The sequence below is a fragment of the Puma concolor genome, chromosome A2 (assembly GCF_028749965.1).
Source record: "Puma concolor isolate L17-30 chromosome A2, mPumCon1.1.hap2, whole genome shotgun sequence".
NCBI classification, from domain to species: Eukaryota; Metazoa; Chordata; class Mammalia; order Carnivora; family Felidae; genus Puma; species Puma concolor.
In genome coordinates, this window is record NC_141668.1 from 112,601,670 (window position 1) to 112,613,424 (window position 11,755).

Sequence of the window (11,755 nt, forward strand, 5' to 3'; positions counted from 1 at the left end):
CGGGGTCGGCGTGTGTTTACATCCGGCCGGGGCGCGCTGCCGCCGCCGCCGCCGCCGCCGCCGCCACCTGAGGTCGTTCGGCCGGGGTCTGAGCCGCCCGCATCATGGACACCAGCGATCTCTTCGCCAGCTGCAGGAAGGGGGATGTGGGCCGAGTGCGGTGAGGACCCCGGCGCCCTGGGAGTGTGCGGGGGGTGGGGCGGGGCGCCCCCCGGGGCGTGCAGTGGACGGGCTCGGGACAGGCGCGCGCCCCTGTGCCGCCGCAGTCCTGGCGGCCGACCCTCGGCTGATCTACCCCCAAGAGGCAAACAGGGGGCCGCGGCAACCTTCCGAACCGGGGCTGGGGACGGAGTGCTGGCGGTGATTTACTCCTTGGGGTCCCGGAGGGCTTCCTAGAGGAGAGAACTGCTACGCGGAGCTCCGGAGAAGTGGGCGGAGAGGAGGGGGTCGTCCTCTGAGCGCTCAGGACCCGGAGGTCAAACCCTGGGGCGGGCCTGGGACTCCAGACGTGGCTCATCCCAATGATCCGCTCTGGGCCTGGCACTCTGGGACAACTAGGACCCAGAATCAACCTCTGATCCCGGAGATTCGGAAACTCCTAAATGCGGTTAAAACAAATCTGGCACTGAAATCGCCATAAAGCAGGGAGTGAGGGGGTGCCTGGTTGGGATGTGAGGCACATCTCTTATTGGGCCCTTCCGTGTTCCCTAGTTTTGACCCACCACTAGCTCCCTTGGGTTAGTCCCAGGGTTGCTGACTCCCACGGTGTCCCTGGTCCCACCCCAGCATCAGGTTCACCTAGGAGTTAGCTGATACCCCCCAAAGCCGAGTGCAATTCAGAGCACGCCTGGTCCAACTTAGACATCTCCCCCAGGCTGCCTGACCTCAGTGATGGCTTCAGTCCATGATGACCCCCGTCACCTCTCACATCCCGTCAGCCACCATGTCTCCTGACTTCTGCCTTCTAGAATCTGGCCACTTCTCTTCATGCTTCCACACCACCACCAGGACACTTGCAGCAGCCTTCTCCTTGGCTTCCCTACTTCCAGTCTCCTCTATCTAGTCTGTGGTCCCAAGCAGCCAGAGGGCTGTGGCAGAACAGATGGCCCATCGTTGCCTCCTCGCTCCCAAATGCCTTCAGGCCAGAGGTCCCTACTGCTCGCAGTCTCAGCATCTGCCTTAGGCGTTCACATCTACACTCTCTACCTATGTTGGTCCCTTTGCTTCGAATGTCTTTCCTGCTCTGGTCTGCTTGTCATCTGCCTTCACCTAACGGGAGACTTCCCCCAGCCAAAAGGGATGTCTTCTCTCTTTCCCCACTCCATGGGTCTCCTCTCCCAGACCATGAACTTGTCCTGACCCAGGTTTGACTTCCTCCCCGCCTAGGTACCTGCTGGAGCAGCGGGACGTGGAGGTGAATGTGCGGGACAAGTGGGACAGCACCCCCTTGTGAGTGCCGGGCGGGTGGGTGGTCAGGGCAGGTGGGGGGCGCCTTCAGTCCCAATAACTGCCTCCTGTACTCCTCTCCCTCCCTCAGGTACTACGCCTGCCTGTGTGGGCACGAGGAGCTAGTACTCTATCTTCTGGCCAATGGTGAGAGAAGGGGCCGGGGATGTGTGCGTGTACGTGCGGTCTGCGCGTGTGCGGGGGCACAAAGGCATGGGTGTGCATTGGCCGATGCCCTCACGCCCTGTCCTTCCTTTACCCCTCCACATACCCAGTCAGCCAGTACTCTTGGTTCTACCTTCAGAACCTGTTTTCCTGTTTGCCCACTTCCCCATCTCCACTGCCACCGCCCAGCCGGGCTACAGCATTTCTCCCTGGCCACAGAGCCAGCCTCCTCCGGTCACCCGCCGCCCCTCTTGCCCCACCTACAGTCTGTTCTCCATATCGCAGCCTGGTCCATCTCACAACAAGTCTAATAGGCTTACAATTTCTCCAGTGATTTCCCTTTGCGTTTAGCATGAAACTATAATGCCTTGTCAGTCCACACAGCCTGTCGTCTTCCTCTGGCCACACCTACTTTGGCTCTCCTGTGGGCTCACTCTTCCACCTGCGCTGGCCTCTCTGGTGCTCCTACCTCAGGGTCTTTGTACTTGCTGTTCTTCCTACGTAAAGTACCCTTTCCCAGATCTTTGCGTGGCCGACTCCCTCCGCCATTCAGGTCACTGCGTGTTGTCACTGACACGGTGACCTTCCGTGACCTCCCTGTGGGCAGGTGCAACCTCCGTTATCTTTGTCTTGCTTTGGTTTTCTTCATAGCACCTGACATCATTTGTTAACCTGCTTATTGTCCGTTGCCCCACTAAAGTGTCACTTCAGGCAGGACAGGGATTTGTATGTTTAAGGCTGTGTCCCTGGTGCATAGAACAGGGGCAGTCTTGAGCCTGCCCTGTTTGTAGTCTGTGGTCCATGGAAGTACTTGCGTGCCTAGGCCCTGGCAGAGAGGATGCTCGCGTCAGAGGGGGCCCAGGGTCATTTGGGAGGGGCTGCAAGTTCCAGGGCTTGGCCCGACGTGTGGGAAGGCTGTGGGATGGGGGGGGGGGGGAGATTAGGATTTCCCCCAGACGACCCTGTCCCAGCTGCAGTGTTCAAATCCCTGACCTGCTGACTGGTGGGGGCTGCTCCCAGGAGCCCGCTGTGAGGCCAACACCTTTGATGGGGAGCGCTGCCTCTATGGGGCGCTGAGCGACGCCATCCGCCGGGCCCTGCGCGATTACAAGCAGGTGACAGCCTCTTGCAGGAGGCGGGATTACTACGACGACTTCCTGCAGCGGTGAGATGGGGTGCAGGGCTGGCTTGTGTGTGGCGTGGGGTGGTCATGCGGGGCCGAGGGCTCTCCTGCAGGATGGGACGGGGGCTGCTGTGGTGAGACCGCGGGGAGGCACATGCTGCACACCCCCTTTGCCTGTCCCTCCGCAGGCTTCTGGAACAAGGCATCCACAGCGACGTGATTTTTGTGGTGCACGGGAAGCCCTTCCGGGCACACCGCTGCGTCCTGGGTGCACGCAGCACCTACTTTGCCAACATGCTGGACACCAAATGGAAGGGCAAGAGTGTCGTGGTCCTCCGACACCCACTGGTGCGTCCCTCCCGGGGGGGGGGACAGAGGGACGGCTGGCGGCTCGTGCTAGGGGGCCACCTCCGACCTTCCCTCCTGGCTGTGTCTACCTGCAGATCAACCCTGTGGCCTTCGGGGCCCTGCTGCAGTACCTGTACACAGGTGAGCCTCCGGGCCCCGTGGGGCCGGCAGGGAGGGGGTGTCTGTCCAGCAGCAGACCCAGCTGTGGCCTCAGGCCCACCCTTTACGTCCTGGTGCTTGTCCCCTGCAGTGTGGTGCTGTTCCAGCTGCCTCCTGGGTGGGCTGGGAGGCGATGAGCCTGTGCGTCCGCTCAGGAAGCACCCTGCCCATAAACCGAGCCCCCTCCCACGCGTCCCGGGGTCTGTAGAACTCAGGCAGTGGCTCCTGATGGGAAAGCTGAGGCAGCCAGCAGACCCAGGAGTCCCAGCGTCGGGGACAGTGGACGGCCCCTCTCAGGCTCTGAGCCTCCTGCGCTGCACCCAGGTCGCCTGGACGTCGGTGTGGAGCATGTTAGTGACTGCGAGCGCCTGGCCAAGCAGTGCCAGCTGTGGGATCTGCTCAGTGACCTGGAGGCCAAGTGTGAGAAGGTGTCCGAGTTCGGTGCGTCCAGGCTTAGGGTCCGGGGCATTGGGCGGGAACTGGCAGGGTCAGTGGGCTCCCTGCAGCTGTGCTCTCCCCTCCACAGTGGCGTCCAAGCCAGGCACGTGCGTGAAGGTGCTGACCATTGAGCCCCCCCCAGCAGACCCCCGGCTTCGGGAGGACATGGCCCTGCTGGCCGACTGTGCCCTGCCCCCTGAGCTCCGCGTAAGTGCACGGCCGCCCGGGGCCGGGCCTGGTGCGCACGCAGCCGTGGTACACGAGCCCCATGCTTGGGTTCAGTCCTTGTGTGACCGGGGGCCAGTCACTTCCCTTTTCTGAGCCCAGGTTACCTTTGTCGCCCCTCCCCAAACCTGCAGATGGGGCAGCAGCCCACCCCGCCAGGACGGAGCTAAAGCAGGCTCTTGGCTGGGGCCGGCCACTCTCTCTTGTTGCCCCTGCTCTGATGGTGTCTTCTCTCCCATCCCCCAGGGTGACCTCGGGGAGCTGCCCTTCCCTTTCCCCGATGGTTTCAACAGCTGTCCTGACGTCTGCTTCCGGGTGGAAGGTTGCAGCTTTCTCTGCCACAAGGTGCCGTCCCTTCCCCCCAGCCCACCAGCCCCTTGCCTTAATTCTCCGGCCAGCTCTCTGGCCACAGACCCTAGCAGCGGCCCCTCCTGAGCCCAGCCTCCCCCAGGCCTTCTTCTGCGGCCGAAGCGACTACTTCCGGGCCCTGCTGGACGACCACTTCCGAGAGAACGAGGAGCTGGAGGCCTCAGGCGGCCTCCCGGCCATCACCCTACATGGCATCTCGCCTGACATCTTCACCCATGTTCTCTACTACATATACAGTGACCACACAGAGGTGCGGGGCTCGGGCGGGTTGCGTCTGCTGGGCTTGGGGGCGTGACAGTCAGGAATCAGGACAGGTCCACAGGCTGGGTCACCGTGGGGCTGAAAGGAGTGCCTAGGTCCTGACTGACTCCATGGGGCTGGTTTTCTGTGAGGCTGGAGACGGAGTGGGGGACATGTTTGGATTTTTCTTTCAGGCTGAGGGGGCCTTGGTAGGTTCTAGAACAGAAACGAGTGACAAGAGCTGTATCATGAGCCCGTGACACTTGGAACTTAGTATCAGCCTCCGGGGTCCCCGCCTTCTCTTCTCCAGAGGGAGGGTGGGTAGGGACAGTAACCCTGAGTTACCACAGCAGTGGGGAACTCTGAGGCTGTCCACTCCCAGGGGTCTGGATGTCTGTCCCCAGCTCTCTTGGTGCCTCTCCGGGTCTTCAGTTGTCTTCAGTTGCCCCAGAGCATTCCTAACATACGGGCAACATGAATAGCCGTAGATAGGGCCAGAAGTGTGTGTGTGTGTGTGTGTGTGTGTGTGTGTGTGTGTGTGTGTGTGTAAATGCCGTGTGTCAGGGGGTCTCAGTCCCAGCCCGTGAGCTCTCCCCTCCTGTGGAGCCGGGAGCTGGGGCAGAAGTGAGTGGGTGTGGCTGCGTTCCAGTAACACTTGGTTACAAAACACGGGGTGGGCCAGACCTGGTCCGCAGCACCCAGGGTGTTGTTCCCCTCTGCATCTGGAGATTGGTGTGCAGGCCAGCTCACGTTTTAGGAGGAAGAGGAAGACTAGGCAAGCAGTGTCTTTGTCATAGGCCAGGTGGAGGCCACACACACGCACGCACGCTGGTTCTCATGTTGCCCTGGAGAGAACTTAGCGGCTGTGCTTGCCAACATGGCAGGCTGGGAAAGGTGGTCTCCAGGCAGGAGGAGGGCATGGGGGACAAGCTGGGCTGTGGCCTCAGCCCCTTGCTTGCTCGCTTCATGTAGCACCCCCATTCCTAAGCCCACCAGCCTCTCCACCTGAGTGCCCTCCCGGGCCTCTTTTCCTCCTGCCTCCTCAGCTTCATTTCTCCTGCGGCACAGCTCAGCTCTGTGGCCCCTGCCACCCAGGGTCCACCCTGTCCCATCCCCACCCCTCGTGAGCTTTGCGGCTGGCTCAAAGTGTGGACTTGGGCTCCAAACCTGGTTTGGCACTGGGTTAGCTGCTCGCAAGCTGTGTGATCTTGGGCTGGTTACTGAACTGCTCTGTGCCTCAGTTTCCCCCTTCTAGAAAGCAGGGATGCCCATAGTTGTTCTCTCTTAAGGTCTTGTGCAGGTGGATGTGTGTGTCGCAGGGAAAGTGCCTGGCCCAAGTAAGCAGTGTGCGTGGCCTGGGATGTGCTAGCAGAGGTCCTGCCCACTCTGTCTCCAGCCTGTTCCCTGTGACTGTCCAAAGTCTGGACCGGAACTGAGCACATGGTCTCTCCCAGCACAGGGTCCAGGTGTGGGTGGGAGAGAGCAGGGAAAGAGTTAACTCCATCACCCTTCGTGTGGGTGCCTCCGTTTGGATAGCACCTTCTGTTTTCCGACAACCTTTTGAGGCAGGCATGGTTGCACCTCCCAGAGAGGAAACTGAGGCACACAGAGGTGAAGTAACTTGCCTGCAGTCCCACAGCTAGAATTCCACAGCACAGGTCTGTGATTCACAACCCGAGCTCTTTCCCCTGCTAAGGCCCTGCCTGCCACCTGGCCTCCAGGCCTGCCCGAGGCACGGGGACCCCAGGTCCTCCAGCCCTCTAGGCCCACGGATGCCTGCAGCGGTCTGGGCACCCCAAGGCATGGGTGGGAGCCCCTGCCCTGCCTGCATCCTCCGCCCTCTCCCTAACAGCTCCCAACCTTGCTGCCAGCCCCCCGAGTGTCCTCGGTGACCTCTGGGCACACCCTCCCTCACTCCTCCTTTCTCCGCAGCTGCCCCCGGAGGCGGCCTACGACGTGCTGAGCGTGGCCGACATGTACCTGTTGCCAGGCCTGAAGCGGCTGTGTGGCCGCAGCCTGGCCCAGCTGCTGGACGAGGACAGTGTGGTGGGCGTGTGGCGTGTGGCCAAGCTGTTCCGCTTGGCGCGCCTCGAGGACCAGTGCACCGAGTACATGGCCAAGGTCATCGAGAAGGTGGGCCCGTGGGAGCCGTGGTGGGCGGGGTGGGCTGCGGGCAGGCGGCTGGCGTCGCCCTGAGCTGGCCTGCCCGCAGCTGGTGGAGCGGGAGGACTTCGTGGAGGCCGTGCGGGAGGAGGCGGCGGCCGTGGCCGCCCGGCAGGAGACGGACTCCATCCCGCTGGTGGACGACATCCGCTTCCACGTGGCCAGCACGGTGCAGACCTACAGCGCCATCGAGGAGGCACAGCAGCGGCTGCGGGCGCTTGAGGACTTGCTGGTGTCCATCGGCCTGGACTGCTGACTGCCGGCTGGCGAGGGCCCCCTGTGGCGGCACGTGTGGGCGCACATGCACGTGCAGCTCTTTCTGTTTCTTGGCCCCTCGGGGGCACGGCGGGGGCAGAGGGGGCTCGGTGGGGTGCCCCTCCCCCCACAGGTCTGGGGGCCCCAGAGGAGAGTCAGGATGAGCCCCTTCCCCCAACACGAGCCAGCCCCCAAGGCCCTGGGGCTGGGCGCCACTCAGGGAAACCTGGGGTCGGGGTCTCTTAGGGCCTCCCTTCCCCAGACCTCCTCCCTCCCCCCTCTGTTCCGGCCGTGGCGTGTTTGCTTCCAGGCCAAGCCCAGCAAGCCGGCTTCTGCCTGGCGTGGAGTTGGCCCAGAGGAAGCAGGAGAGTCTGTGTGTGGCAATAAAGCTTGAATTCACCGTGGGAGCCCCAGCCTGTGTCGGTGGGGGGTGGGGGGAGCCCAGGAGCAGGAGTTGGGGAGGTCCAGGGAGGAGCTCTGCATGTGGACCCCCTCATCCAGGCTAGGAAGGCTTGGGTGCCCAGCGAGGGCTCCTTGGGGGCCGGGGGCGCCTGCGTCTGTGGGTCTGAGTAGGCGGCCCTTCTCTGTGGGGGCCCTGAGATCTCGCAGCCGGGCCCAGCCTCTCCGGTGGTCGCACTCCTCTCGGGCACAGCTTTCGCCTCGGGCTGGTGAGGTCTGACCCCAGGGTCCCCGGGGGAGGTTTAGTGGGAAGGCTGATCGCCTGACCTCAGAGGCTGCTTCCCCCCGGACCGGGCAAGAGCGGCCTGTGCCCCGGACACTCCTAGCGCTCATTTATCGAGCATCCAAGTGGAAGGGGTGGGAGGAGGCCCAGGGACCCTACTCGCCGGCTGCTGGCCGCTGGCTGTGGGGAGCCTTGCGCCAGGAGGGGCTGAGGACGCACCTCTACCTCCCTCGGCCCAGGGCCAGCCTCCTTCCTGGGGAGGCCTCCTGGCCTCTCCCACAGGGGCTGTGACATTATCAGGGATGTCAGAGGGGGCCTTCTCTGAATGCCCTGCAGGCTGTCCCCATGATCCCTTGGGCCCCGAGGACCAGGCAGTGAGCATCCTGAGGCCTGCCCCATTCTGCCCTGGGAGCAGGGGCAGGTGTCCTGGCCCTCCCTGCCCTTTGTGCCTCTTTACTCTTCACATTTCCAGAACTTCTGGGACTTTTTCTCTCTCCAGTGCATTTCGTCCATTTTGGTGTGCCGTGTTGGTCGTGTGGGGGAAGCTATAAGGTTGCACGAGTCAGTTGAACAAGGTAGCCAGCAGGCAGGGAGGTGATCAGCATGTGGGAGGGGAAGGAGTACCTGCTAAGTGGACAGCGGGGCCTGCTGGGTGGAGGGCAGGGTTTGGGCAAGGGCCTGGGAGCCCGAAAAGGCCCCAGATGAGATGGGGTGAGGGGTCAGCATGACCGGAGCCCAGGCCTCCTGGGGCCAGAGTTCCCACCCTGGTTCTGCCTCTTAGGCCTGGTCATAGCTCTGTGCCTCAGTTTGCCCAGCTGTAAATTGGGATGACTCTGATAGTTGTCTCCTTTCTCGCTGGGGGCATTAAAAGCGAGTTACTGCCACTCGTGAAGGCCTGGGCAGTGAGCTGGTGGTGTTGTTTACATGCTGGGCTCCACCCAAGGTGTGGAGGGAGTGGCAGGAGGCCGCTTGCAGCTTAGCAAAGTCACTCTGGTTGCCCTGGGCACTCAGGAAGGGCGGTGCCAGCCCGGTGGCCTAAGAGCCACAGGTCCCACCTTAGACCACACACTAACTCTTTGCGTGCCAAGGTACGTGGTAAGAGATTTAAGCAGTAAAATAATTTTTTACATTACGATGCCTTTTTTAAATAGATACTAGGGACAAAAATGAACTCGTTTACCGAACCCATCTTTTTTACAGCTATTATTTGAAATTGTGTTTGTTTTATAACAAATTTAAGTAAAAATATACGTGAGGAGATTTAAAATTTTTTTTAATGTTTATTTTTGAGAGAGCACAAGCAGGGGAGGGGCAGAGAGAGAGAGAGAGAGAATTAGAAACTGCGAGATCATGACCTGAGCCAAAGTCAGACGCTTAACCGACTGAGCCAGCCAGGCGCACCCCTAGGAGTAGGATTTATCTTTTTTTTTTTTTTTTTTCTCTTTTTTTTTCAACGTTTATTTATTTTTGGGACAGAGAGAGACAGAGCATGAACGGGGGAGGGGCAGAGAGAGAGGGAGACTCAGAATCGGAAACAGGCTCCAGGCTCCGAGCCATCAGCCCAGAGCCTGACGCGGGGCTCGAACCCACGGACCGCGAGATCGTGACCTGACTGAAGTCGGACGCTTAACCGACTGCGCCACCCAGGCGCCCCTAGGAGTAGGATTTAAAGGGAAGCCTCTGGAAGTGATACCTTAGCAGCTCACTGACAGAGCAAGAATGGGGAGGGGCGCCATTGGGGTCAGGACAGTCACCTTCCCCGGGGCTGAGGTCCCCTCAGCAGCAGGGCCTTAGGCATTCCCCAGCTCAGTCACCCCTTCGACATTTTCCCCGATACTTGTGGTCTGAGGAGGAGAAAGGCTTTGTGTACAAAGGCGTTCGGTGTGGCATTGCAGACAAACAGGAACCAAGGAGGAAGGACGGCCTCAGCGAGCCAAGCGGGGAAGGAAGTGACAAAGCGGGTGTCGCAGAACTTCCCGTGGCCGTAAGGATGCTCGGGACAGCCTCTGTCCACACGGGGAAACGCGGGGGCCTTTCAGCCTGCCTTGGGGTGTTCCCCACAAGCCCGGGCTCAGAAACACAGACTGAGGGTTGAGGCTCTCGTGTGATGTCTGTGCTGCGCTCAGAGTGTGGCTGTGCTACATTTACGATTCAGAAGCACATCTGTCCCTCCCCTAACAACTTCAATTCATTCCTGCTGAATGGAAAACTATTTCCATCAAATCTATCAGGGAATATATGCATTCTGTCCCCATTCGGGATATTCCCCGCTTTTCTCACAGAGGGAAGCATAGATCAGCTGGGCACAGACAAAATAAACAACGCTGGAAGAGCAACAGAGAGCTTGTACGTAAGATGTGACGTAGGGACGGCCCGGCGCACCCCCAGCAAGAGACAGGCGCACTGGCGGGCAGGGGTGGAGGCGGGATCGGCAAGGTGCTGTGCTGAGTGCTGCTGGAGCTGGAATCAACATAAGTCATCCTCACCCTGTCTTTATTTGAAATGCTGCTGTTTGGTGCATCATGAGTTTGTTTTACGTTACTTTTTCTTTCATGTTTGTTCATTTTTGATAGGTGGGGAGGGGCTGGGGTGGGGGGGCAGAGGATCCAAAGTGGGCTCCGTGCTCACAGCAGCGAGCCCGGCACGGGGCTCGAACCCACGAGCCGTGAGGTCATGACCTGAGCCGAAGCTGGACGCTCAACCGACAGAGCCACCCAGGCGCCCCTACCATTACTTTTGATTTTTTAAATCACATTAAAAGTATTAACGTATCTTGTGTATTATAAGATTCTTGGGGCCCGTTTACATTGTGCCCGGGGCAAGTGCCTCGGCTGGCCTCTCCCTGGTCCTGTCCCGACCCAAACAGTCATTACGTGAGGCAAGTCTGTGATGACAATACAAAATGTTTTTTTTCATCCATGCTATAAAACCTTCCCCACCTGAAAAATAAAAATTTAAAAAAAGAGAGCAACGGCTTTGCATATGCTGTTACCTCTCCCTGGAAAACTGCACAGCCCTTCATCTCCCATGTGACCGCAGCGGGCCGCAGCACCCAGGTTGGGCTGGGCTGCCATCTGGGCACTGGCATCATGGTTAGGAGTGCTCTTGCCATGACCAGGGGCAGGCACATTTAAGGCAAAAAAGATGTCTCACTTGGGAAAAGTCTGACCGGCAGGCCTCAGAAGGAGGGACTTCTGGGGCCCTCGGGCTCCTGGGAGTTTCTGCCTCCGCACAGGAGGCCACCCTCAGGCAATACCAGGCCCTACTGGTGGTAGAAGCTGAGCATTGCATTGGCACTCTGCACCTGGGGCTTTGTCACCTGCCTTCCTTCCCCTGGAGGTGCTGGGGAGGTATCCTGCACCTGGGTCCCAGACACCTGGGCTGGAGCTCAGTTACTGGCTTAGAGCAAATCACTGAGTCCCACAGAGCCGGCTTCCTTACCAGTCTATTTTTATTATGTTTATTTTTGCGAGAGAAAGAGCGTGCGTGCAAGCAGGGGAAGGTGGTGGGGTGGGGGTGGGGGGGGGGACAGTGGATCCGAAGTAGGCTCCAGGCAGACAGCAGCGAGCCCGACACGGAGCTCAAACTCACGAACTCCCGAGTTCGTGACCTGAGCTGAAGTCAGATGCTCACCCGACTGAGCTACCCAGGCGCCCCACCCCGCCTTACCTAGATGAGAGCAACACTACGAACCACCCAAAGCTCGTGGAGAAACTGGGGTGCCTATGAGGAAGCTCCCATCAGGAGTGGCCTCTCACCCGATGTGAATTTCCGTTCTCTCCTGGAAGATGTAACAGGAGCAACGTGGAGCCTCCTTTGTAAGCTTTTCTTATCTGTAGCATTTTGGAGATGTGCCTGCGTTCCTTAGTTCCCTCTGGATCCCTTGGCCCGCAAGGGTCATAAAACCTTGTAGGTTTTACCTCTTCAGTAGCCACTGATTCAGTCTGCCCTTCTGTGTCCACACTGTGCCCGCTTTAGTTGGGGCCCTGCCTCACCTCTAGCTCATTCTCACCCCCCTGTTGGCAGATGCTGACCCTGGGCATCCCATCCTTGCAAGCCTCAGTGCACACGCTTGGTTCTCGGGCACAGCCAGCTGTCTCCCCCTGATACCAGCCTGTCCTGTTCGGAGGGCAACCTGGCTC

General features: G+C 60.1%; 1 protein-coding gene across 1 annotated transcript; it reads left to right on the forward strand.

Moving 5' to 3' along the window:
• Nucleotides 1–3: 3 nt before the first annotated feature.
• Nucleotides 4–7,331, forward strand: ABTB1 (ankyrin repeat and BTB domain containing 1). The gene is made up of 12 exons (XM_025922527.2): nt 4–160; nt 1,387–1,449; nt 1,538–1,593; nt 2,632–2,776; nt 2,923–3,082; nt 3,178–3,223; nt 3,566–3,682; nt 3,768–3,886; nt 4,151–4,249; nt 4,356–4,523; nt 6,446–6,646; nt 6,726–7,331. The coding sequence occupies exons 1-12, from the start codon at nt 105–107 to the stop codon at nt 6,930–6,932; spliced, it is 1,437 nt and encodes a 478-aa protein (XP_025778312.1). The 5' UTR covers nt 4–104; the 3' UTR covers nt 6,933–7,331.
• Nucleotides 7,332–11,755: the final 4,424 nt, after the last annotated feature.

What these genes read in the sequence shown, in the direction of transcription:
- ABTB1 (XM_025922527.2), top strand. Translation starts at nt 105, where the DNA reads ATGGACACCAGCGATCTCTTCGCCAGCTGCAGGAAGGGGGATGTGGGC. An exon ending in CCCTGCCCCCTGAGCTCCGC is followed by an intron (nt 3,887 to 4,150) that starts GTAAGTGCACGG and finishes CCCATCCCCCAG; the next exon opens with GGTGACCTCGGGGAGCTGCC. An exon ending in GCAGCTTTCTCTGCCACAAG is followed by an intron (nt 4,250 to 4,355) that starts GTGCCGTCCCTT and finishes AGCCTCCCCCAG; the next exon opens with GCCTTCTTCTGCGGCCGAAG.